Consider the following 23296-nt stretch of genomic DNA (forward strand, 5'->3'; position numbering starts at 1 on the left):
AGCCCCCCCCCCGCCCCCCCCCCCCCCCCCCCCCCCCCCCCCCCCCCCCCCCCCCCCCCCCCCCCCCCCCCCCCCCCCCCCCCCCCCCCCCCATACATATTCGCTCTCCATCGTCCATTTAGAGAGAAGGAATATTCTCTAATACTATTGTAATTTACTTTGCCATGTTCAATAATATTTGTCACGCTAAGTTGAAACAGCGTCATCTACCTTGCGTCCGCATCCACCGAGCATAATGTATGTACCTTTCCTACCAGGCAAGTATCATATTTAGACAGGTCATTGGTCTCGCAAGCCCAGGTCTCGATGTAAAAGGTCCCTTTCTCATACACCCTGTAGAAAGCCTGGTTTGTGAGTCCCAAAACGTAGTTTAAGTCGAAATAGGCTGAGAGCTCATGGGCTATAAATGCATGTAAAAAAGTATCCAAGAAGATGACATTGATTCCTAAAACATTGACAAGAGCCTGCCGTAATAACCTGTCAATTATAGTTACCTACATTAGATTGAAACCCTCACTAGGTAGGTAGGTGTGAAAAATTTGGTTGGCCTATGCGGAGGGCTTCCTACACGCTTCGGTCCAGTAACAAAGACACTGATAAAAATGATTCTCCGTGAAATTGGGGGCGACGGCGCATTGTATTGGAGGTTGACCTAGGTAGTCCGTGTAAATTGAAATATCTTGGCACCGTGTATGTGGCTTTTCTCTTTCGGTGGCTACGCTGGCTGTTTTTTTCAGGACAGCGAACGATATGCTGTGAACCAGCCAGCCAAAATTACATGTATTTAGCCACGTCGTTTCAGCTTCCAAGGCGCGTTTGAACTATCTCCTACCACCAACGGCTCCCAGCTTCTCCCGGATTTTCTTACATGTTTTACAGGTAGGCATCCGCTTAAGACATCGAGCGAACAATACTTGTGCCTATGTTGATGACCGGTCTGCTAGCATTATCCACCATCCTTTGGCCATCATGCACCTTTTCGCCTTCGCCCCGGAGATCGTCGATCTCATATTCGAGGAGTTCGCATATTCTCGCGAGTTGAAGCGATTCATGAGACTACGTCTCGTCAGCCGTCAGTTTATAAACCTGTTAACTTTGCACTTCGTATCTAATCACTGCCACTCACAGGTCAGTTTAAATATTTTGTGGACGACACTATCTTCCGCCTCCGTCTCCTCGATACCATCGAAATGGATGTTGATTGGAAAACTTCATCTTGTCGGTTCGATCAGTGGCGCGCCTTTTTGGTTGAATATATAGCTTATCAGGCGTGGATCGAACAAGAGCCCAAATCGCTCCTCTATCGCATTCGACGTGCCGCGGTGGCTATCTCTGAGCAGGTCGGCGACGTAGAGGAGACCGCTGTTAAGGCTCGTCTGAAATCGCTGTCTCATCTTGCTCTCGTCAATGGAGGCTGGTCTACTGACACGGGTGATCTGTTCTATTCTGAATTGTCACTGCCTCTTAAATTTTCCGATGAAGAGCTGGAGGCGGACTTTTTTGTTGCGGCCGTGTATCTTGGTTACCGATCACACGTCGAGAAGATTATTTCTCAGGGCTTCCGGCTATTCGCTAAACATGTGATGGGATATAATTCTAGTCGCGTCTTCGGCGCTGTCTTTGACGCGGCTTTTTTTAAGGGTGACGTGTCTATATTACGCGTTCTCCACTCCTCCGACCTGAACCTCGATCTAAATTCACGCTTATATCACTTATTACAAGAAATCGCTCTCAAGTGGGCTGCTATTTATGGTCACAAGGAGGTTTTTGACTTTGCACTCGACAGCATGACCATCGGTTTGGACGCGGGAGTGTGTGAAGAATATTACAGCCTAAGGAAAGCAGTGCTTTCAACGCGACATCCAGAAAACTACAAGCGTGGTGTTTCCATGTTCCAAAACAATACAAGCCTACTGGCTCAAGTTACTAGAAAGGCGGGCGCGGGCCATGTGGACATGGTAAAATATTTACTCAATCAAGTCCCCTGGCCCAACTTGATCAATGGGTCAAAATCCGATTATATACACAACCCCCTACTAGAAGCCGTGCAGGGCGGGAACCCAGATATTGTTAAGCTACTTCTCGACCATGGGGCAGATCCAAATCCAAAATTGTTGCTAGTTGCCGATACAGCACTTATGTTCGCAGCGCGATTATCAAGGCTTTCCATGGCTAAGATGCTTCTTGAGGCAGGGGCAAATGTCAACGAGGGCTGCACTCCGCCAATTATCTTGGCCGTTTTAAAAGAGAACATGGATATGTTCCGCCTATTGCGCCAGTACGGAGCGAAGTTGAACACCCCGGAAACAGGAAATTGGGCCATGGCAGTGGCAGAGTTCTATGAGTTGGAATCTATGGTGGATGTACTTGTCCAGGAAGGCGTAGAAAGAGGCATGATCCTCCGTCGTTGCCCCGGGCGTACAGAGATATTTCACCAATACCAATACCTGTTTCCATATGGTGAGCAATTCTGATTGGATGCGATAGAGGACGCTGGTGGCATAGATGTCCTCGAACGAAAATAATCCAAAAACTGGAGGAAAAGTAAAATACATGTTCCCGAGCTCCTTATCCGACATAAGCTTTCTCATATATAAAGAAAATCAGAATGCATTTATCTTCTGTAAACGTTGGAACTTAGTGCATAAAACCACTGCAAGCACTCCACCTCGCATTGAAGATAATATAGAGCAGTTTAAGTACTCAATCGTCGTCCTCAGACCAAGGAATATTTTGACTTTTCTAGCTTCTTTAGCAATCAGAAAAGCCAGTGGAATTACCTAACGCTACGGGCGTGTTAGGAGAGTGAGTAAGTGGTATTTGTCGCCGTCGTCAGTAATGGCGCGAATCTTGGCAATCCGGGCGTTCTTGGTCAGCATCCGCCGATTCAGGCCACTAGGCAGGCCACGATCCGGCGTTTTAATCCAGATGGTGTTGAAAATCCCACTGCCACCGCTGTCTATCACAGGTGACAGCTTATGCATCCCCAAGACTGAACGCCTCCACTTGAAGTGTAAGATCTGAAATATTGGCACGGGGAAGTATTGCCGTGCTCTGAAGGGCGTAAGGTCTGAACAACTGGACGCCTTTTGGGTTCAATTCATCCATATTCTTGATCATGCCTTCTATGGCAGATCTGAAGCGTTCCGGTCTTTCTAGCTTGATATTTGGGATACCCCATGTATCAAAAAATCGCCCATGGGTGCGCGAAATGCGATATTTTCCTAGCTTTTGTATCAGAGAATCGCAGAGAAAACACGCCGATTTGCTGCATCCAATTGCGCGAGGAGGCTTTTCATGAGGCTCATCTTCGTAATGTAGGATAAGCTGCACTTCAGCATGGACATAACATCGTTTCAGCGACCCAACCGGTTTCAGAGGTTCTTGTGCTGGGAGTAATTCGAGGTCGATTTCCTGGGTCAGTTGTCGGTACTGGGTCTGTAGAGCCAGCTCTGCGAGATCTCTAGAGAGAGCAAGATACCCAGCAAGTTTATCGACTTGTACGATATCTTTCAGTGATGTCCTCCATTTACTCTCTTCGTTCTTTAGGTCTTGGCGTAGTTGTTGCATGGAAGGGCGGCAATATTCATCATGAGATACGTCAGCGCAGCGTTGAACGATGGATTTCAAAGATACCCGAAGATCCTGTTCGCTGGGTCTTTTCTCCAGTAACCTCAGCTCTGAAATCAGTCTTTCGAGCCCTGGCTTGAGTTTTAATTCGCACTTTTGATAATGCAGTATTTTATCTGTTCGTTCCCATAGCGGCTGTTCCCCCTTGCGGAAGTATCCAGGGGCGGGAACCCAGGAAGGACGTATTCGTTGTAAGATCCGCTCATGGCTTAGATCCAGTACACTCTCATATATCATATCCTGTAAGACATCTTTACTCATACCTAGCAGCCTCTAGTTAGATGAGAATTATGAATGAATTGGACTAAGGACATACGATTCCTTACGCCTTTGCTCATGATATCGAGGATGTTATTGAGGCCATCTAGAGTGGTTTGGGAAGGCGCCTCGTTGCTGGCGAGACGAATGATTAACCTATCTTCGTTTTCTTCCACACAAACCCCTGAGACAGCCGCTTGTCCCTCCTGTGCTTGGGCTAAAAATGCGATAATGTTTGCTAACTGGAGCTCATCTCCCAGGCGCAGAGTGTACTCGTTAAAATCTTCTTGAATTGGCAAGTTTCCATATAAACCCTCTTCACAAGGCGTTTGTGTTAAGTTGTACAGTTTTCGTACTGCATTGTAGAAGTTTTGGATCAGTTCAGGGGTCCACAACGAGGGCATTTTGTCGAGTGTCGTCAATTTCATCGTGAATGGAATTTGTATTTTTTTCGAAAGTAGGGAGACGAACTTGAGTTCATTTTTCCTTCGAAGGATTTGAGGGCCTCACTATTTAGTATGTCTTCAGGAGGTATGGTTGCACGACCGAAATTATCGCATACTGACGGTACAGCTGGACTCCAATGAATGAGATCTAGAAGCAAAGCACCACAAATGAACCTACATACCTACCCTCCACCCTGGGTAGTAAGGCATCAATGACCGTTGTGGTTACATCGACCTCTTATGTCGTAAAAACGACTAGAAATTGATTCACGTATCGGAGGAGAAAAGATGATTTTCAAAGTGCTGCTGCCGACGACGCCATCTGGACTAATGCATACCTCGACCTTGCAAAAATAATCCTTTTTAATGCCATTTGCTCATCTGATCAAGAAAAAAGGGGAAACAGAGATAATCATTTGGTTAGGCGACATTCACCTTCCAATGGAGTTATTCTATAGGTACCGAGGTACATATGTTACTCGACCGACCACACCGGATCCCACGTCGTCAACGTGGCGTGTAGTCTTCCACTCCTACCCCACCACTATATAGAAATGTGATGAAAACGTTCCTAGTATCAACGGTTACAGATGACTCGATGGAACTTACACACAAAACGTATGGCCGCTTCTCATACTCATACCACAGTGATTATGTTTTGACCTACTAATCAAGTATGGCGTCCAAAGCATTCGCGCAATATCGAAGCTGAATAACAACACATAAGGTTATTATTCTCTCTTCAAGCTAGCTCTATCGAGTCTACTAACACCGCTTACATCTCCCTACATGTATGTAAATGCAACCAGACCACTACTAGAGAGAACCCAGCTCGAGAAGGTAAAGTAGATAAAGAAAATGCGGAGAAATAAAAGCAAGATCACAAAGTCTTACACGTCCACGTCTCCCCTAAATGCCAGCCTCATTGATACCTACGTATTTCCGCACCTCAGTACATATCCCACCACCAAAAACTCATCGCCCGCCCTTTCCAAGCCACGAAACATCCTTCCTCTCATCCTTCTTCCTCACAGCCCTCGTCTTAAACGCCGGTCCCGCGTACGTGGGGGGCACACTCGGCGTATCCGGGCGCGGCAGTGGATCCGTCCCATTCCTCTCAAACAAACTCCCCGTCGTATCGCCGCCGGTGGCACCAGCCATCTGCCCCGTCTTCGCCAGCGCCAAGAGCGCGAAATGTCCGCCGACGACGGGCCGCGCGCTGAAGTGGTCAATTTGCAGCGGGTAATCGCCCTGACCAACGGTCTCATACAAGTCCGCGAAGGGCAAGTTAGTACTAGTCTCATTGAGCCAGTAAGCCACGGCATCTACAAGCAGCCGCCTTGTCCCCGCGCCACACGTCGCCGCCGTCCAGATCTCCCAGTCGCTCTTGGTGTAGTGGTGTCTGTTGTCGAGGGGCACGCCGAAGACCTGGGACACGCTCGCGTACCAGCGGCTCTGCATCTCGTAGACGTGGGGTTTGACGAGCCCCATGTTTAGCAGCTTGTCGAAGTAGATGTTGTACAAAAGGCCCCAGCTTGAGCGCCATTGGTACGCGAGGAGCGTGTGGCGGCCCGACGGGTCGATCGCGAGGTCCTCCCACTGCTCGTAATACGAAGCGGCGCGCTCGGAGAAGAGAGAGGCGTCGCTGCTGCCGACGACGCGCGCGATGGCCGACATGGCCTGCAGCCCGACGATGCCCTTGACGGCGAGGTTGGTCTGGTTGGCGAGCTCGCCGGCGAAGTCGTCGGTGCTGAGCTGGGCGGCGGGCACGAGCGAGTAGTCGAGCAGGTACTGCGCGAAGCGCGACAGCAGGTCGTAGTGCTGGGTCAGCCAGCGCGCGTCCCCCGTGAACTTGTAGTACGCGTACGCCATCAGGATGAAGTTGCCGCTGTTCTCCACCGGCATGTACTCGTCCGTGCCCTCGACGTGGCCCGTCGCCAGCGGGAAGTGCGCGCCGATGTCGTGCGTCGAGTACGTGTTCGGGTAGAAGTCGCCTTCTTGCAGCTCGAGCAGCGGCTGCATGATGTATTTGAGCAGCGTCGGGTTGGCGTACAGGAAAAAGGGGGAGGCGGGGTAGAGCACGTCGACGGTGTTGATGTTGCCGTTGCTGGATATTTCTTTTTGGAACATAAGCGGCTCTACTGATGAATCCGAACTGTCGGTAGAAGTGGGAGGAACTGCGAAAACGTAGGCTCCCATTACCTGCCGCGCTGATAATGCTACTATTGCGTAATACGATTCTGCCTCCGAAATGAAGGGAACGGCAAGTCCGGTTGCGTTACCAGGTTCGAGGTATCCATACGCTGAGTTAGAGTCAAACTCGTATTGTTGACCATATTGGTCAGTTCCATTCAAAACATCAGAAGCTCTAAATGTCCCATTGCTTTTAAATGCGGCAGGTGCGCTGCTGTTGCCGAAAATAGGGGGTTCGCTGCCTTTATAAAACGCGTTAACATCAGCCCTCAGTTTCTTCTCGAACTCGTGTCCAAGTGCAGCGGCTGTATCGAAGTCGTTCCAGTGGAAACGAATCGTCTCATGCATATCCCCATAACACTTTTCCCACCAAGGAGCTAAATTTGACAGCCCTCCCTTGTGAAGGTATCTCACAGAAGGAGATTGAATTGAGCCAATAGTGTAGCGAACAGAGGTCTCTATCACATCTCCCATATCATGCGCAAAGGCATAGACAGGTTCCTGGTTTCCAAAACCTCGCGTTGCTGACCCGGCATCATTAGTGAGCTGGCGATTGTTAACGAACCCAAATCGAACGCTCGTTGCGGACCCGCTTTGGTATGTGAAATTTGAAGCACCCATAGAACTCGTGGTGAACGACATATTTCCCCACCGCGGGATTTGGTTGGCCTCGGCAAACAGTGAAGGAAATCTCGGGCGTAATATCCAGCTACTTGGCGAGTCGGTGGTATTTCCTGTCCCATTCCCATTTACCGGGCCAGTATGGAATTCCTTTATGATATCGAATTCATTTCCTAGGCCTATCCACTGGGCGTTAACATCGGAGTAGAACTGAACATGGTGCGGCTTGCCGTCGTTTGATTGGACAGTAGTTGTGAGATAGCTAAGCGGTATGGAACTCCGACAGATGTCCTTAGGTATAACCGGCGAGAAGAAGCTTGCCGTGACAACCACTGGCCCAGCAAGGAATGTGAAGTTTGAAAATTGAGAATCAAATCTGACCTCAAGGGGAACCGTAGTGTTGAAGTATGACAGCTCCGGAAAGTCGTTGATGACGGTGCCCATGTACTCAAAGGAGTTGCCGTCGACCACGACGATTCCTTCCCATCCTAGCCCCTGACCGTACCAAAAGATGGGATTTTGGCTGTTCAGTGTCCCATGTCCAGCGGTGGAAGACCAAACACTAGTGTATGGGCTTCTAACAGCCAGTGGGATGGCTGGTGGTCTGAGGGGGGAGTACTTTGGAACATGTGAGGCTTCGGCCTCATTTGGATAGACTGTAAAATTGGTGAATGGAGGGACCTGAGCCACAACGCTAGGCAGGATGGTACTAAGGAGCAAAGAGGCACCTAATACCAACTTGCCGATGATACACATGACTTTCCTGTATCTTAGGTATAATGTGGTACACGATAAAGAGTTAGGTGTAGTTGCTTGAGGGGTACTGATTGATTGGACTCTTGATATGAATCATGAGGTACGACATGACATTTATATATGATTTCTTGGGCCTCAGGTAACACGCACTCTCTCACGCGAGGTGCAATATATATTGATGTATAAAGTAGTGTTCATGGGCCGAGTGGGGAGGCTTATGGCAAAGCAGTAATTCACCGGTGATAGGAAGTTCACGCGACTCAATGTAGCCGAAGATGGATTCTAGGATTCTAGGATATTGAAAGACTCGGTTCTGAGCAGGTAGAATGATTCGGTGTATGGCGGGGCGGTAAGTTGACGATAATTAATATCATAACATCAAGGAAGCCTTGGTGTAATCCCAAGAGCGTCCCAGTAGATGGATAGATAGATTATGGTAACCCTGCGCGATGCAATAGAAATTGCCCAATCATAAGTGCTAGGTAGGATATGCATAGATGTAAGGTTGTTTACATATACATACGTATGTCGTGCGTTGTGAGTTTGTACGATATTCATGGATGTAGGTGTATTGAGGTACTGGCTAAGTACAGTATAAATACAGCAGTGTCAACGGCCACGAAAGTTGTGGATGTGTAGCCATGTACCAAGCGTATAGTCTCAAGTCGTATGTATTAACTGGCCTGGACCTGGATTTACTTACGTTTGGAAAACAATCACAATTTTTTGTGTGAAAATAGATGACCATGTATTTGTCAAGCGAAATCCAGATAAACGGGATTGAAAGAGACAAGCAACCCCCCTTTGTATGTAACTACCGTTATTAGACTATTCGTTGGCGGCCTAGTGTCCTCTTACGTGATTGGTTAAATAGGGGATGAAATTACCCTTTTCGGTAATCATCAATTGGCTCCACCTTATGGGGTGTTCTGGACCGCGTGTACTCGTACGTACATAGCGACTTATTAATTACTTTAGAGAAATACCCACATTCCGGGTTATATCTATTGTAACTAGGTAATATATCTATATGATATCAGAGTCCTCAATACACAGTCTGGTCCGAAGAAAGAGACTGACCCCAAGAGTTGGACCCCATTAACTAGGATCGGCAGATTAGGAGAATGTTAGTGGTTAAATTCAGCACCTGCATTGTACATGAATTAGCTGCTTCTCCGTGCATTGTGTGCCTGGTCTTGGATGTTACGGTCCAGCTTAATAATTATAGTGTATGTAACGATGTTTTGGAGTGTCGTATATTATGTCTTGGCTTGAGATGCTGGTGATGGAGTTGCAGCGCGTTGTACGAGGCTTAACTTTGGTCTTTGAATCGGAGCGACATACTCCACGAGGGCGGGCCGTCGCACCCCACTGTGGTGGACGAAAGGTGCTAACCCCGCGATTTGACAGTCTTACAAATAATACACAACACATTCATAATCGCCTAATGTTGGGTCATCATAATATGCTGAGGCATGTGTATCGCTGATAATCTAGGTTAAATTTAGTTTGCCTAGCTACCTGTGCTCGTTTGGAAGCCTTGGGCACACACGCCAATTAGCATAGATACATTCACTTAATACCATTGAGATGATATTAGTCAACTCCGACCTACTAGGTAGTTATACAGTACTATACACTAACACCAAAAACTTTGTCTGCGATGCCCAGCTTATGCTGTTTGCGTGAACCGCAAACACAGCGTAGGCTAACCTTGCACAAGGTCGTCGCGTGGTAAGCCTCGTTTTCCTGAGACCGGTTTGCGGGTAGCACGTGGACCTAACATCCATGGATGTTGTCCTTCGCTGTGATCCGTATAATATCTTTGAAAGCGGGATATTTAACAACGTCCCGATGTTCCATCAATATATGATGTGTAATAGACGCGTGTAAATTGCCGCGATAGTTATGCGCTATCTATGATGATATCGTCTTTCTACCCGTTTTCTGCCGGGTTTCATTTTGGCTCGAAGTGGTCTGCGGCACGGCGGCAACGAGGCGCCTAATAGTGATGAAAATATCTTTCTATTTGGTGTTCTTGATATTTGCGCAACAGTCTTGGCTTTTTGTGGTCTCTCCATCGGTCAAACCAAATGTTTGTGAGGGACTGAGAACATGAACAAGTTAGCAAAGTGTATGAAGATCACAATTATCAAACCCATCGCGCGTCACCACACACACTCTGGCAATCGGGTGGAATACCTAGAAGCCGAGGATCAACTTGACATTGCCCGCTCGGGTAGAGAACCGAAAGGCTTCTTCGAAAGCACCCGCCCTTGTATGTGGTCGTTTAGATACGCGGCTAGTGAGCGATCGACTGATGGAATGATAGGCGAATTCGCCTGGGTTCCGCTTATCGCGTGGGCACAATATCTGGGATGGTTGATATGCTTGATCGAATGTGTGGAGAAATGCGACTTGATTTCCAAGGAATGGCGCTCATTGTCATTTATTATAAATGACGCTATACAGCTTCGGCGGCTAGGAAAAAGGGGGATGCCGATGAAAATCGTTGACACAATGTATGCCAAGCTTTGCCGGCATATTGAAATCAGGGGTCAATCAGGGGAATCTCATCAATGACTTGTCAAACGTTCGCCCAACGTAAATTGATCACGCTGCGGCTGAACTTTTTAATGCCCGCCATGCCGACTTCTATTGCGTCGTTGCATGACACCCCCACTGGAAATTTATATAGGGCCATTTTGTATATGTACTGAAAGATTAGTATATTGCCATTCACTTGTATGTTTGGCTTAGGCATTGTCTGGAAGACAATTTCCGAAGAACGCGCATAGCGACATGAGGACGATGAGGTAGGCGCAACATATTTCCCTTGTCGCTTTGGCGTTCCAACGTCTGCTTGCGGCTTCGGAGAATGCCGAATTTGTTGAGACTGTTAACTATTGCTTAGTGTCGGACAGTACCGATTTCGGGTAAATGGTTGGATTATAATGCTTTGGGGCGCTGCTGGTGGCCTTCATGTAGTACGTTGGTATGTACCGTTGCAGTCACGTCGACTCTACCCGAGTTAAGAGACACCTTATTACTAGACCACATGGCACTTTTGTTTTGGTTTAATCCGATATTTCATTGTCATGAGTACTCGACTTCGCCTTCAGCATGGCTGCGTGACGTCTAGCATGATATTTCGCATCCTGTTTATGGAGAGGATTGTAGAGCATGCCACATTCCTTGCACTCCGTGAACCCCTTATCCGAGATCGATAGGCTGAGCGTTGTTTGGACTGCACCTGGTTTGGAGGCTTCCTTCTTGTTCCGCTCACATTTCCTAGCTGTTAATTGCCTTTTCCGTTTTGCAGTCGATTGGCTGTGGGTGTTCGAACTAGCATCAGATAACACATCTGCTGGGCTTACTGATGCCATCAATCTACCGCCTATTTCGTCTAATCTCTTATCTTCCCCTTCAGCTTCATCCTCCTGGTTTGGATCTTCAGATGTAGCTCGAGATATTATACGTGTAGTAAGCCTTCGTCGTTTCTTCCGATTCGAGTTAGGCATTGGAGGGGACGACGGAGGTGTACTGGCGGGTTCGGTAGGTCCAGAAGTCGGCTCTGGAGAGATTAATGAGCTGCTCGGTAGTGGTTGCATAATCTTGAAATAGCTCATGATTGAGCCTTTCTTTATGGGTTGCGGTGGAGGTAGAGTCGGAGAGGAACAAGAGACGCTGGAGTGACGAAGTGGTTTCACTGCCTCATCCTTCGTTTCTGGAATCGCACTTGTTTGCTCCATGCGTCGCTTCTTGGATACAGGTTCTGCCGTATCGGTTGGCGCAGTACGCTTGCTGTAGGTTCGTAGTGGCCGTCTGTAATAGTTAGTTGGAACTCAGTCCCGTAGATGTAGCGTATAGCAATACTGACGTCCGATTGTGTTTTACCACAAACCTATTGTGCTGTTGTTAGTATATGTATATGTGGTGCAAGCGATTAGTTGAAGCAGTACATACCTCGGCTCACTCTGGTCACCGAAATTTGACGAGCCCATTGTAGTTAATGTATGCAATTTTCCAACATCACGGTTCTAGATGAATTGGTGATGAAGAGATGGAAGAATATCGGATTAAATGTGCTGAGGCTAAGGGTATAGCATAATTGGATTGATTTTTCCCTGCTAATGCTTTAAAAGCATTGAAGCGCAAAAGTGGAGGATCAATTTGAAGAGAGAGACGCGTAAATTGGTCTAAATTCCCAGACGCGTCTTGCGCATCTCCGTATGACGCGAATGTGGGGGTGGAAACATGGGTCCGTGCCCGATAGAATAAAATTGAGACAGCTGACAATTGGCTGGCAAGGATTACTTGACGGCTGCCCACCCAGAGTATATAGTACAGTAAACCTTGGCCATAACGATAGCCAAAAAACACCACTCTTATATCGTTATACAAAGTTATCGCTATGAAGGGGGTTATCCACCCGAAATGTGGATCTTGTACCTATCATGTATTAATAGGCTTAGATTCCTAGAGAAAGTACTTTAAGAGTACATTCAATACCTTTCGATCGTCCCTTACCTCAAATTCAACTCTAGTTCTCACAATCGCTGCCTTTAAGCTCCTGGATATCTCGTCAAATTTTGTCAATTACTAGCGATAAAAAATTAAATAAAATAATATAAAAATATAATTGGCTATTAAAGGCAATATTCCACTTTATATAGTACTATTTAGTTAAAACTTGACTTCCCTATAACGATTTTTTAAGTAAAATACCCAAAAGTTAACGATATTCGTTATGGGAAAATTATCGTTATTTTATATACAAAATCGCAAAATCCCCTTGAAAATATCGTTATATAAAAATATCGTTGTATAGTAGAATCGCTATGGCCAAGGTTTACTGTATGTGCCTAGTGTTAGCATTATAATCATGTATAAAGATAAATAAACAATTGAAATAGATGCAGCAGATTCGTAGATTTTTGACATTAAATTTTGTTTATATGGACTTTATGTCGGTCCTTTGATCCTTCTTCGGAGATTCGTCGCGGGTTCCGTTTCGTCTATCGTTAGAGGCTCGTCGTGACCCTTCTTGTCGTTGTCATCTTCTCCAATAACCCAGGTTTGAACGATTTGCTTAACTTCCCTCTTCTTATTCTGAATCTTTTCACCCTCTGCCATTCTCCATGTATACGCAGAGTAGACGGTGACTTCTGCGATGGCAACGACGATACTGCCGCCTAAACTTAAGAATAGTCGCGCCGGGACACTCCACCACCTGGCTGCTATCCAGAGCGCTGCGCCGGCACCAAAAATGCTGAGGAGGAAATTGATAACTAGTGTTATCTGTTTCTGGACATCACCATTTTCGATATCATCTCCTAGATCCGAGGATTTCGTCGGTCGATTAACTTCGGCGAAAGAATGCGCCATGGGGGCATCGGGAAACCTCCGTGCAAACGATTCTTTGGGTGGAGCTTTCTTCAGCATGCGCTCATAGGATCTCTCTTCTTCCTCGTGACGCAATCGGGCCATTAGAGCTTTATACTCGTCGGTCTATAGACACTCGAATTAGTCAACCCATCCAATATTCTACTCGAGAGAATAGAAAACGAACCGGTTCTGGTTTTGGAGGCGGGGGAGGTATATAGACCATCGCACCACGAAGGAGTTCTTCCAGTTTTGTCGCATCATCATGTTTATTCTTCAAGCATTTCCATGTATCGATGATCTGTCCGTGACTTATGGGTCTTCCAAGTTCGGGATCCCTCAACGATGGTTCGCTATAACCCTTCGAATTCGGACTGTTCTCGTTGCCGCTGGGTATATCATCGATGTTCGTATCGCCCAATCTATTCAATGCCTCCACTATGGAGGGGGTCATAGTAAGAAGTACCATATTTGGTTGTGGTGTTGCGCATGATGTTTATGAATAAAGGTAGGTCAAATGGAAGGCAGCAAGATTGAATTCACCAAGTAAAGCTTGAGTGGGTCTCACCTTTATCGATCGCGTCGATCGTCCCGTCTCTTGGTATTTAGGTACCAGTCGGTGCTTCAAATACCGATTATGAAGCTTCAAGCCACATGAATCATGAATCTGCGCCACAAACGCCCTCCATCGGCCCATCGATTCACTAAATTTTTAATTGTAAATCATCGTCATCTGTGTCAGCACCCAAACTATCGCATTCCTCTTCTGGACTCCAAACCGCGCGATATTGTTCCCCCAATGTTCCGACCACCTCCTTTACGACGTAATTAAACCAATTGGGTACCTAGAGAAATCTCTAGGCCAGTAAATCGGACGCCATGCAGCTCCGAATAGGAGCTTCCGTGCTCTCAAAAACCCGCGCAGCCGCCGGTCGACCTTCGGTTTTTTCGCCCTGCTCAGATTGTCAAAGGTCGACTTCTTCAGATCTTAGAATACGCATATCCAAATCGTTATACCATAATAGCCCAAAAAGATCTTCAGCATGGGCGGCGGCGGTGTCTGTTGCCTCGAACATGGTCTCTAATGCTGTTACTCGAGCCACTAAATCCGAACTACCCATTGACCCTCTACGAATTGTCGCCAAGGAAATGAAACATTTAACGGGGAATATCCGCCAGCTTCTTGGGTCGGGACACCCTTCTTTAGATCGAGTCGCAAAATATTATACGCAAGCCGAGGGAAAACATGTCCGGCCATTAATCGTTTTACTGATGTCTAGAGCTACCTCGATATGTCCCAAAGCTCCGGAGTCCCCGCCGTCGCAGACCATGGCCACGATAGACTCCTCTATTTCTCCGCTCGGTGTCCTTGCAGATGTAAATCCTTCATCACCCCATGCCGAATACTCCTCGCAACCCGAGTCTGCCGAAAATGACGTACTTCCATCCCAGCGCCGCCTAGCCGAGATCACAGAGCTAATCCATACTGCTTCACTTCTACACGACGATGTCATAGACCATTCAGTTTCGCGACGAGGATCCCCATCTGCGAATCACGAGTTCGGTAATAAGATGGCCGTATTAGCCGGTGACTTTCTCCTAGGTAGAGCTTCGGTCGCCTTGGCGCGATTACGAAACGCGGAAGTGGTTGAACTCTTAGCGACAGTGATAGCAAACCTTGTCGAGGGCGAATTTATGCAGTTGAAAAATACTGCGCGGGACGAAAAAAATCCCAAGTGGACGGAGGAGATATTTACATACTATCTACAAAAGACTTATCTCAAGACAGCCAGCTTGATATCCAAGTCATGCCGAGCGGCAGCACTTCTTGGCAGAGCCGACTTGAACACTGTCGATGCTGCCTACTCGTATGGTCGGAATTTAGGCCTAGCATTCCAGTTAGTAGACGACATGTTAGATTATACTAAGTCCGGGAAAGATTTAGGAAAGCCGGCCGGAGCGGACTTACAACTAGGTCTTGCGACCGCACCTTTACTCTTTGCGTGGAAGACGACGCCGGAGTTGGGCACATTGGTGGGGAGGAAATTTGGGGAAGAAGGCGATGTGCAAAGGGTATGGCATACAACGATGGGCGTGTGATACGAACGGCTTACTAACCATGTTTATAGGCACGCGACCTTGTTTACCAAAGTGATGGCATCGAACAGACAAGAGCACTAGCGGAAGAGTACTCGCAAAAAGCCATCTCCGCTCTCGGCGCATTCCCGGCTAGCGAAGCAAAGGACGGCCTAATAGAAATGGCGATGAATACGCTTAAACGTCAGAAGTAATACCATTTTAGACCTGTATTACCACTCGAAAACGCTCGCGTAGGTAGGCATTGGATGATCGCGAGCAGGGTCCTCGTTCTACATGTGTAATGAGGCACGACCGCAAACGACGACCCCTACCCTAGTTGTATCAAAATGTACAATTACGACCAGCATACCTAGACAGAATCACCAAACTCAAATAATGAGCATTAGAAGCCAGTTCTTCGGGATTCGTCAAACTACGTTTGTTTTTCTACGGCTATGATAGCTGTCGTGCTATTACGTAGGAGCCTTCTCCATTTGGTGATCGTCGCCTATGTCATGCCTTGTGGGCCCCTGTTGACGATCATAAGGGTTCCACGGCTCCAGCATTTTGGTGTTGAAAGCTAATTGGTCCTGAATAAGGGGTACAGCCAAGGATTTCTTCATCTCAACGCATAAGCTACGTACATACATATCTCATAGTATGTGAAAGTTGAAAGTCATTCAATTTCTTGGCTCTCGTCGCGACCAGTTCCCGTCGAATATGAGAAACCCAGCAAAACAGCCTAGCTATAACAGGTGTGCCTCTGGTGAAGATCCTCTGATATATATTTCTCATACGTTGACTTTGGACTTTGAACTAAGCTAGCGCTTCTCGAACCATTCCATGAGTCATATTCAGGAGCTACGTAGCGAAACGGAAGTCAAGCCTATGAAACGGATAAGTAATGGCACCTCTAGACTTATGGGAAAAGAGAACTAACCGTTTATTACCCTCGTCGGTCGTGCTCTTTCTATACTCCTCCTGTTCTTCCGGGGTCATAACGTCCCATTTCTTCGCCTTGGAATTATTCCTCCAGCGGTAGTAGAAGTATGTGCCAGGATATTGTACAACACACATCCATACACAAATCACTAGCAAGCCCTTGTTTGCTTTGAAGTATCGCGGGGCGTCGGAGGATTGATATACTATGAATTTCCCAGGTTAGCACTTACACTCTACCAGCTCGAAGCAGTACTCACTGTTTGCCCCTATCATCCCACTGACTTGAACCCACATGTTGTATATACTAGACCGATTAGCATGTTTATCGGATAGAAGATGAGGCCAAACATACGCAGCTGAAACCGTTCGATTCTGAACTGATCCTGCGTTTCGGCTTGTCCATGCGACTTGAATAGGATGGGTGCTAGACTTAATTAGCAAGGCTATTCTATAGCTAGGGGGCAACACTTACTATGGGAAAGATAATAGGACAGTCGCTATAGCGAAGTACACCCAAGAACCGATCGGATCCGGTAAAGCTATCAAAGCAGCAAAGCAAGGTAACAGCCAGAGGTCTTCTGCCATCGACACGAAACTCCTATTATTCACCAACTCGCTCAAGGCGGTGATGAGTAACATAGTTATACTAGAACCGACGACATTCGGAATCGAAAGCAGGTTCGTATGGATAACGTTAAATCCTAAGCCTCGGAATGAAATAGTCAAATATTGGCTAACCGGATATTTGGGTAGGCCGAATAATAGGCCTAAGATATATAACGGCCACATGTCGTAGTCCTTCGAGCATTCCCAGATCTGTTTGACTGAAAGGCCTTGTCGATTGAACATTCCTCCTTTCTGAGGGTCATCTCGGATGACTGGCGATAAAGTCAGAGGTGACTTTTCCGGATCTATCTTTTTCGATAACTCACCTGAATTAACAATAATCTTCTCTTCTTTTTCTGTGAAGTAACCTTCGGGGTTCCACCAACTCTTCGTCTTCGCTGGGCATTGCGGCATGAGGAAGAACGAAAACAGGCCAACCAAGACTGTAAAACAATTAATACTTCCGAATTATGAATCCTGGAACTTTTTCCTTACAAGTGAACGCGCCCCTGGATGTGTTAGCGGGAGTAGCATTAGGTTAGATAGTTCATGAAGGCTATGACTTACTCGATGAGAAACAACCATCTCCAGCCAGCGTAGCCCAGAATACCTCGCATCGATAAAAGGCCTACAGCGCTAAAACCCACCCCGATATCGACTGTTTCAAGATATCAGAAGAGCGCTGTGATCACAGAACATGAATTCTTACCCATCTGAGAGGACATCCAGTACCAAGCCAACCTAATCGGAAGCTAGAAACGTATGTAGGTAAGCATAGGTATGCTAATAACGACAAGTATTGCGACTTACTCTTGTACTGGTATAGAAGTAACTGAGGTAAAGGATTGTATCACTATTACTGGATCAGAAAATGCCCAAGCTTGAAGTGGGCGACGGTGACTTACGGGATAAAACCACCTTGGAACGTTGCGCTAAATATCTCGTGAGCGAGGGCCTGTAAAATCCAACAGCAACCCAACTTACATCAAATATCTAGTAGCAAGGAAAGAAGCCCGGCCCTTGAGGAAGAATTGCAGAGCAGACACGATGCTAAAAAGGCAAATTTGGATCGGGATCCATAGATCCGGCCCAATACTGGGAAATGTTAGCTTCGACTCTGAAAGCAATTGAGAAAGCCCACAAACCGTTTGGAGATGAGTTGAGACGGGAGTTCGGCAACTAAGAAACCAACACGAGCGATAGTCTGTCCAGTATTCTATTTGCGAAGTTTAGATTCCGTTGGTGGCTAGAGTCAGGGGCTTGCTTACATAATCCGCTTGTGTGAGGCCCAAATCGCCGAGCATATTGTCCGAAACGGCGTTGGAGATATTTTGTCGATCGATATTCAGAGCGGAAAACATAACACATACCCATACCTGCATAATCAGTTTTGCTCTTTGGTGTCAACCTCAGTTGAGGCTCGAATAAACGCAACTAATTCATGGCTCTCTATTCTGATATGCTGCTTTGGAGCATATATATCAACTAAAGCGATATATATATGCAATAACGCAGTATAACCAGCCAGCAAGTCATGAATTAATTGGATTAATCAGGGCCGTGATTCTGAGTACTCACCATAATCTTCCAGTCAACTTTACGTCGCACTGCTCTCTCTTCCCTCCACGTCCAACGGAACTTCGGGTCAAAAGCAGACCAGTTCTCCCATTTCGGGTGGATGTATAATTCTTTATACTCCTCCACACTTTCGGAATCCCATATACTCGGTTGCGTAGCAATCTGAACCAAGTCAACCTCTGCTTGCACATATCCAGTGGGTTATGATTATTGCTCACAGCATCGAGATCAAACGGTTCATTCTTGGGGCCCTTTCGAATTCTCAAGCAACGCAAGACGGCATCGCCCAGAGCTCCCTCCACCCTTTGAGGCTCCTGGGCGGCTAAGGCTGGCGCAAGAGGAGGAATAATATAGACAGGATGCTTTTCTTCGACTCTTCCTTGGAACTTCCCACTACCATGCTCGGAAGGCGTAGCAGACCTATCGGGTGAAGGCGTGACGGCTGGTGTCTGAGCAGACATCTTGTCTCTCTACTTGAAAAAAGGGGTAATTAGTACACCGAATGCTTCCCTTATGTGGCTAATTGAATATGTAAGTGATCATGCGCCTCTATTGTACAGACACTCAAGTCTAGAAGACTATTAGAAAGCCCAGAGTTTAGTTATATTTGCCTAAAATTATGATAAAAATTGGTTTCTATATTTCCTTATTCCCTGCACCTGGACTTAGCAATACCCCACCACGCCGATGGCGACATCATGAAAACTTAGGTAACAAGGTAATAGCCCACCAGCTGTAATAGGTATTCCGAGGAGATCAATGGAGTTGGAAAAAGAACCGAACGCCTCACGCAATATGGATCGAAGGTCGCGTCATCGCTTAAGGTACCATCGCAGGTCCAATTTTGATGTCGTGCTTCCTATTAAACTTGATCCGCTAACGACCTGAACTTGGCTTCAAGGTATATTTCGGAGATTTATTCGCATTTGGACCGCGCTAACTATTTCTTTGCGTTAATCTGGACAACCAATTACTTACTGCATTATAAATGATTAGAATATAATGGGTCTGCAATATTCTTATTTTTTTAACATACAAATTACCTAAAGACCTCCAATGCATCTCATTGCACATAAATCTAATCGTACGCTCAAATATCTGGCCGCGCGTCGAACAGCACCACTGTTAAATATGCATTCCCACTTGATTACCAGGGGACAGGTAGAGCTCCACCGACATCAAAGATAACCCAAGGTGGATCCTGCCGTAGATGCATCTTACGAAACTCCGATGCCTTTAGCACAGCGAACGTTTTTGGATGCTCTTTCTCATTTATCAAGTTTGCCTCGAACTTAAAATTACATTTATAATCGGATCCGCCTCGGCTAAGACAAAAATTTAGGACGTCAGCTCGTCTATCCAGCAAAGCTCCCGTTGCTAAGAGCTGGCGAATATATTTAACGTGTTTCTCATCTAGAAGGTCGTGTTGTGCTATAACGTCTTCCATGGTACGGGTATGGTAGGCTCTAAAAACGAGTTCTAAAGGAACCGCATCTGCAAGACATGATCTTAGAACGTGCCATCTATTGAAGACTATCTCTAGATAAATTATCCTCTACAGAATCCATCTCCTTGGTCATACTCTGAATAAGATCGGCAAGTAGATCTCGTCTGTTCAGTCTTTTGTCCTTTCTGGTACAATTCTCGATATCGTCTTCATGAGTTCTACCGGCCAAATGGTCGAGAAAATAGTGACAATATTCATCATCGTTGATTGTGCCGTTTTTCTTCCCAATGACGGTGTCATAAAAACATAACGAGTTGTTTGGAGGTAATGTAACCATATAATAGTCTTGGAAGGTTGGCTGTTTTGATATTACTTTCTAAGTATAGGAAGAGGCGATTGTTCAAGTCGGCGATTTCGATATCTTCATAATATCCTGTGCGGTTATACAAGATTCTTTCAATGTCATCGCAAGTCACTTCTTCATGAAGTTTCGACTTTAATATAGATATTAGAGTGGCAATGGCAAGCAGTGAGGCGCAAGGCTTTATTACCTTCTAATCGCCTAAGCCCCCAAACATATCAAAGAAAACCGGAACTTACTCCAATCAAACCGAAAACTTTTCTGTAAGGCAGATTATTTCTACTTCGTAGCCATTTCAAAATTCGCCTAGGAATTTTAACAAAGTCTTACGGCCCAAGTGACGAAGTTCGATAATTTGAACAGGGATGATTAAATAATCATGATGACTCAGCATTAACAGAAAAGGGATAAAAGTGGATCCGTACAGTGTACGGGGGCCGACAGTAGGGTTATATATCAAAAGAAGAATGACTCTTCTAACAATTCTTCAAGTACTTGTTTGAAATGAATGACTTAGCTCAGTTGACGAGCAATGTGTAAACACCGATGAGGAAACCCGGGGTCCAAGCATCACAACTGATCTAGGATAGTTCGAAACGGGTGCTTGGAGATTTGTTTTTTGTTTTTTTCTTTTCCATTCTTTTCCCTCTCACATATTACTTAATTTTTACCCATTGCCAATTTATATTACAATTACTCCATTACCATTATTGTTTGTACTCCTCCAATTATCCTTTTCCTTGTTTTCCCCCCATCAGGTACATAGAAGCTACTAACATAATACGCCACCCCCTTTTCATTTGTAGAAGTGAGGAAAAGAGCGATACATTAATGGTTACCTTCACCAACAGACATTAAACTGCTTTATCTAATTATTGCCACTTCTTATCATATAAGATCTTACTGGTTATTACCTACTTAATGAGGCACAAACATCTCTTGTTTGACTAAATTCACCTCGGTAAGTTGGGCCGAAATATTGGAGATCGTTATATGCAAGGGGGCTCACCGAAACTGAAATTCCTGTTGTTTTCACCATGTTAGATATTGAAGAGCCAATAATATCATTCCCTTTAGAAGTTACATCTACCAGAGGGCTGGGTAGTGGTTGAAGCTTAGGTTGCATCAGGATTCGGACCATCATAAGCTCGTTCTATCAGCATAAGACCTGGGTTTTGTCTATCATAAAACGTCATAAACAAAGAACTTGGCCTGTATATTAGTATCTAGTGGTTCATTACTATTCTAGTACGTAGGTGAGTTGAAAAATCCTCTTAAAACTTCTTGGTTACTATCATATCCATTCAGTGCCTTTGCATCACGACAGCATTAATAATTCGTACAAGCGCTCTACGGTTAGTCGTGGCTGTTCGACCCGCGCTGCATGCGCTCTAACAGAAGCACGAATCATTAAAGTCCAATAATGTGACTACCTAAGTAGGGCATGGTCGCGTTTAAAAGAATTGGGAATAGAAACTGGACGTAACAGTTGCTTTCATGTACAAATTTGAAGAAGTAATTGTGTTATCCAAACAGCCCATCTCTCCGTACTGAAATCTGCCGCTCAATAACAATATTTCCCTTTTTCCTTGTCGGGTCCATAGAAGCAAATGCGTAGGAATTGTTGTCACCGTTGTCACCACTAGGGCGTGGCCATCGTCTGCTTCCTGAATCGGGTTTCCAGAACGATAAAAGACCTGCACCACCACCTAATCGATAGTACAACTTCCGGAATCTGACATTTTTTCCTAGGATAGTAAGCGTAGGGAGACATGATGCAATTGCTGCGAGGCAAGATTCTAGCATGGCTAGCCAAAGCATTGTTGTGACAGTCTCTAGATCGAATGTTAGCCTAACTTGAATGCATAGCCCGCGTAGAAAAGTGGTAAACCGTAGGAATGGAGTTGCTCACGGTTTGTATCGTAGTCCATTCCGTGGTTTTGATATGATACTATGAAGAATATTACCACACGCGTAATCGCCGCACCTAAAGACAAGAATCCCACCAGAAATATGCCGGTGGTCGCGAGCTTTCTCCTAGGCGACATGTTTAACGTCCAAATCTGTATATTACAATGTAAGCGACTGAACATCGTTTAGGAGGAAGACAAGTCCTACCGTAGGGAGTGGAAGGCCGAGAATCAACAAGTCTAGGACGAAATTCGATGTTATGAGCGCCTTTTCCGGCCTAATGGCGTCACAACCAGCAGCCTGTGTAGATTCTATCGGCGCCCAGCGTAACGGTACGTTCTTGCCGCATCCGAATATGATAACAAATAAAAACGTGATGGACCACACAGTTGATAGAGCAATCAAAGCCCATGATACCTTATCGAAGATGGATTTCTTATGGCCGATGAAAATTCGTCTCGAAAAGAATATGATGCTCGTTTTGATGCACCCAAAAGCAAAACACATTAGTATTTGCACCGCAAATTCAAGCTGGCTTCGTCAGGTTATTAGCTACGTAGGATAGAGTGATAAACTACTTACCTTAGCTGCTGTTACGTGCGATAACAGAAATAGCCCATATGCTTGGGCCGTCGTAGTCCCGGATGGCACGGGCGTCGGATATCCAACGACTTTGAGGCGTTCACCAGCAACCATGCAGGCCCCTATTGCTGTTATCATAAGCACTCCTAAGGCGATGAGCCAGTCGTCTATTCCAATATACGCCCCATGGTGTCTGCGAGCATAGAAGCGTAGCCCAAGTAACACGATACATATTATCGGTAAAGATATGCCAACGGAGAGTACATCGTTTGGTGTAGTAAATTTATAAGGTGGCTGGAGCCATTGAGTAGAATTCATATCTTGAAAAGTGCGAAAGAGTAGGTACCTAGGTATTAGAAATCTTTATAGGTCTGTTCCATTAGCAATACTGTACAGTCCATCAAAATGGTCTTATAATCGGTCACCTCTTATGTCATGAAGGATCGCCGACTTCTGTAACGTTTTACGATATTACCTACCTACTAGGGACAATAAGGGCAC

General features: G+C 45.9%; 9 protein-coding genes across 9 annotated transcripts; 3 read left to right on the forward strand and 6 right to left on the reverse strand.

The window, feature by feature from the left end:
- Positions 1-969: 969 nt before the first annotated feature.
- On the forward strand, positions 970-2474 carry F4807DRAFT_451456 (ankyrin repeat-containing domain protein; the record flags this gene model as incomplete). The annotated part of the gene is made up of 2 exons (XM_048000238.1): positions 970-1072; positions 1129-2474. The coding sequence occupies 2 exons, from the start codon at positions 970-972 to the stop codon at positions 2472-2474; spliced, it is 1449 nt and encodes a 482-aa protein (XP_047854624.1).
- A 156-nt stretch (positions 2475-2630) lies between these two features.
- F4807DRAFT_467240 (uncharacterized protein) lies at positions 2631-4316 on the reverse strand (the record flags this gene model as incomplete). Its single annotated transcript, XM_048002468.1, has 2 exons — positions 2631-3893; positions 3947-4316. The coding sequence occupies 2 exons, from the start codon at positions 4314-4316 to the stop codon at positions 2977-2979; spliced, it is 1287 nt and encodes a 428-aa protein (XP_047854625.1). The 3' UTR covers positions 2631-2976.
- A 993-nt stretch (positions 4317-5309) lies between these two features.
- Positions 5310-7904, reverse strand: F4807DRAFT_467243 (DUF1793-domain-containing protein; the record flags this gene model as incomplete). The annotated part of the gene is made up of 2 exons (XM_048002469.1): positions 5310-6653; positions 6789-7904. The coding sequence occupies 2 exons, from the start codon at positions 7902-7904 to the stop codon at positions 5310-5312; spliced, it is 2460 nt and encodes an 819-aa protein (XP_047854626.1).
- Positions 7905-9386: 1482 nt separating this feature from the next.
- Positions 9387-10964, forward strand: F4807DRAFT_423847 (uncharacterized protein). Its single transcript, XM_047997818.1, has 2 exons — positions 9387-10011; positions 10107-10964. Exons 1-2 carry the CDS (start codon positions 9916-9918, stop codon positions 10485-10487), a joined length of 477 nt encoding a protein of 158 aa, XP_047854627.1. The 5' UTR covers positions 9387-9915; the 3' UTR covers positions 10488-10964.
- On the reverse strand, positions 10965-12094 carry F4807DRAFT_423848 (uncharacterized protein). The gene is made up of 3 exons (XM_047997819.1): positions 11871-12094; positions 11785-11808; positions 10965-11729 (listed from the first exon to the last, which is right to left on the reverse strand). Exons 1-3 carry the CDS (start codon positions 11906-11908, stop codon positions 10982-10984), a joined length of 810 nt encoding a protein of 269 aa, XP_047854628.1. The 5' UTR covers positions 11909-12094; the 3' UTR covers positions 10965-10981.
- A 431-nt stretch (positions 12095-12525) lies between these two features.
- F4807DRAFT_423852 (endoplasmic reticulum-based factor for assembly of V-ATPase-domain-containing protein) lies at positions 12526-13954 on the reverse strand. The gene is made up of 2 exons (XM_047997820.1): positions 13477-13954; positions 12526-13415 (listed from the first exon to the last, which is right to left on the reverse strand). The coding sequence occupies exons 1-2, from the start codon at positions 13756-13758 to the stop codon at positions 12870-12872; spliced, it is 828 nt and encodes a 275-aa protein (XP_047854629.1). The 5' UTR covers positions 13759-13954; the 3' UTR covers positions 12526-12869.
- A 123-nt stretch (positions 13955-14077) lies between these two features.
- On the forward strand, positions 14078-15711 carry F4807DRAFT_70230 (hexaprenyl pyrophosphate synthase). Its single transcript, XM_048003369.1, has 2 exons — positions 14078-15362; positions 15419-15711. Exons 1-2 carry the CDS (start codon positions 14169-14171, stop codon positions 15578-15580), a joined length of 1356 nt encoding a protein of 451 aa, XP_047854630.1. The 5' UTR covers positions 14078-14168; the 3' UTR covers positions 15581-15711.
- A 518-nt stretch (positions 15712-16229) lies between these two features.
- On the reverse strand, positions 16230-18955 carry F4807DRAFT_459945 (major facilitator superfamily domain-containing protein; the record flags this gene model as incomplete). Its single annotated transcript, XM_048001442.1, has 16 exons — positions 16230-16254; positions 16309-16513; positions 16568-16614; positions 16663-16734; positions 16783-17188; positions 17243-17359; positions 17412-17425; positions 17484-17574; positions 17626-17668; positions 17727-17769; positions 17822-17848; positions 17901-18011; positions 18062-18132; positions 18185-18292; positions 18495-18656; positions 18713-18955. The coding sequence occupies 16 exons, from the start codon at positions 18953-18955 to the stop codon at positions 16230-16232; spliced, it is 1785 nt and encodes a 594-aa protein (XP_047854631.1).
- Positions 18956-21826: 2871 nt separating this feature from the next.
- Positions 21827-23113, reverse strand: F4807DRAFT_459946 (uncharacterized protein; the record flags this gene model as incomplete). Its single annotated transcript, XM_048001443.1, has 4 exons — positions 21827-22137; positions 22215-22365; positions 22421-22744; positions 22796-23113. The coding sequence occupies 4 exons, from the start codon at positions 23111-23113 to the stop codon at positions 21827-21829; spliced, it is 1104 nt and encodes a 367-aa protein (XP_047854632.1).
- Between the last annotated feature and the right edge of the window lie 183 nt (positions 23114-23296).

The sequence above is a fragment of the Annulohypoxylon truncatum genome (genome assembly GCF_022578515.1).
Source record: "Annulohypoxylon truncatum strain CBS 140777 unplaced genomic scaffold F4807scaffold_14, whole genome shotgun sequence".
In the NCBI taxonomy this organism is placed as follows: Eukaryota; Fungi; Ascomycota; class Sordariomycetes; order Xylariales; family Hypoxylaceae; genus Annulohypoxylon; species Annulohypoxylon truncatum.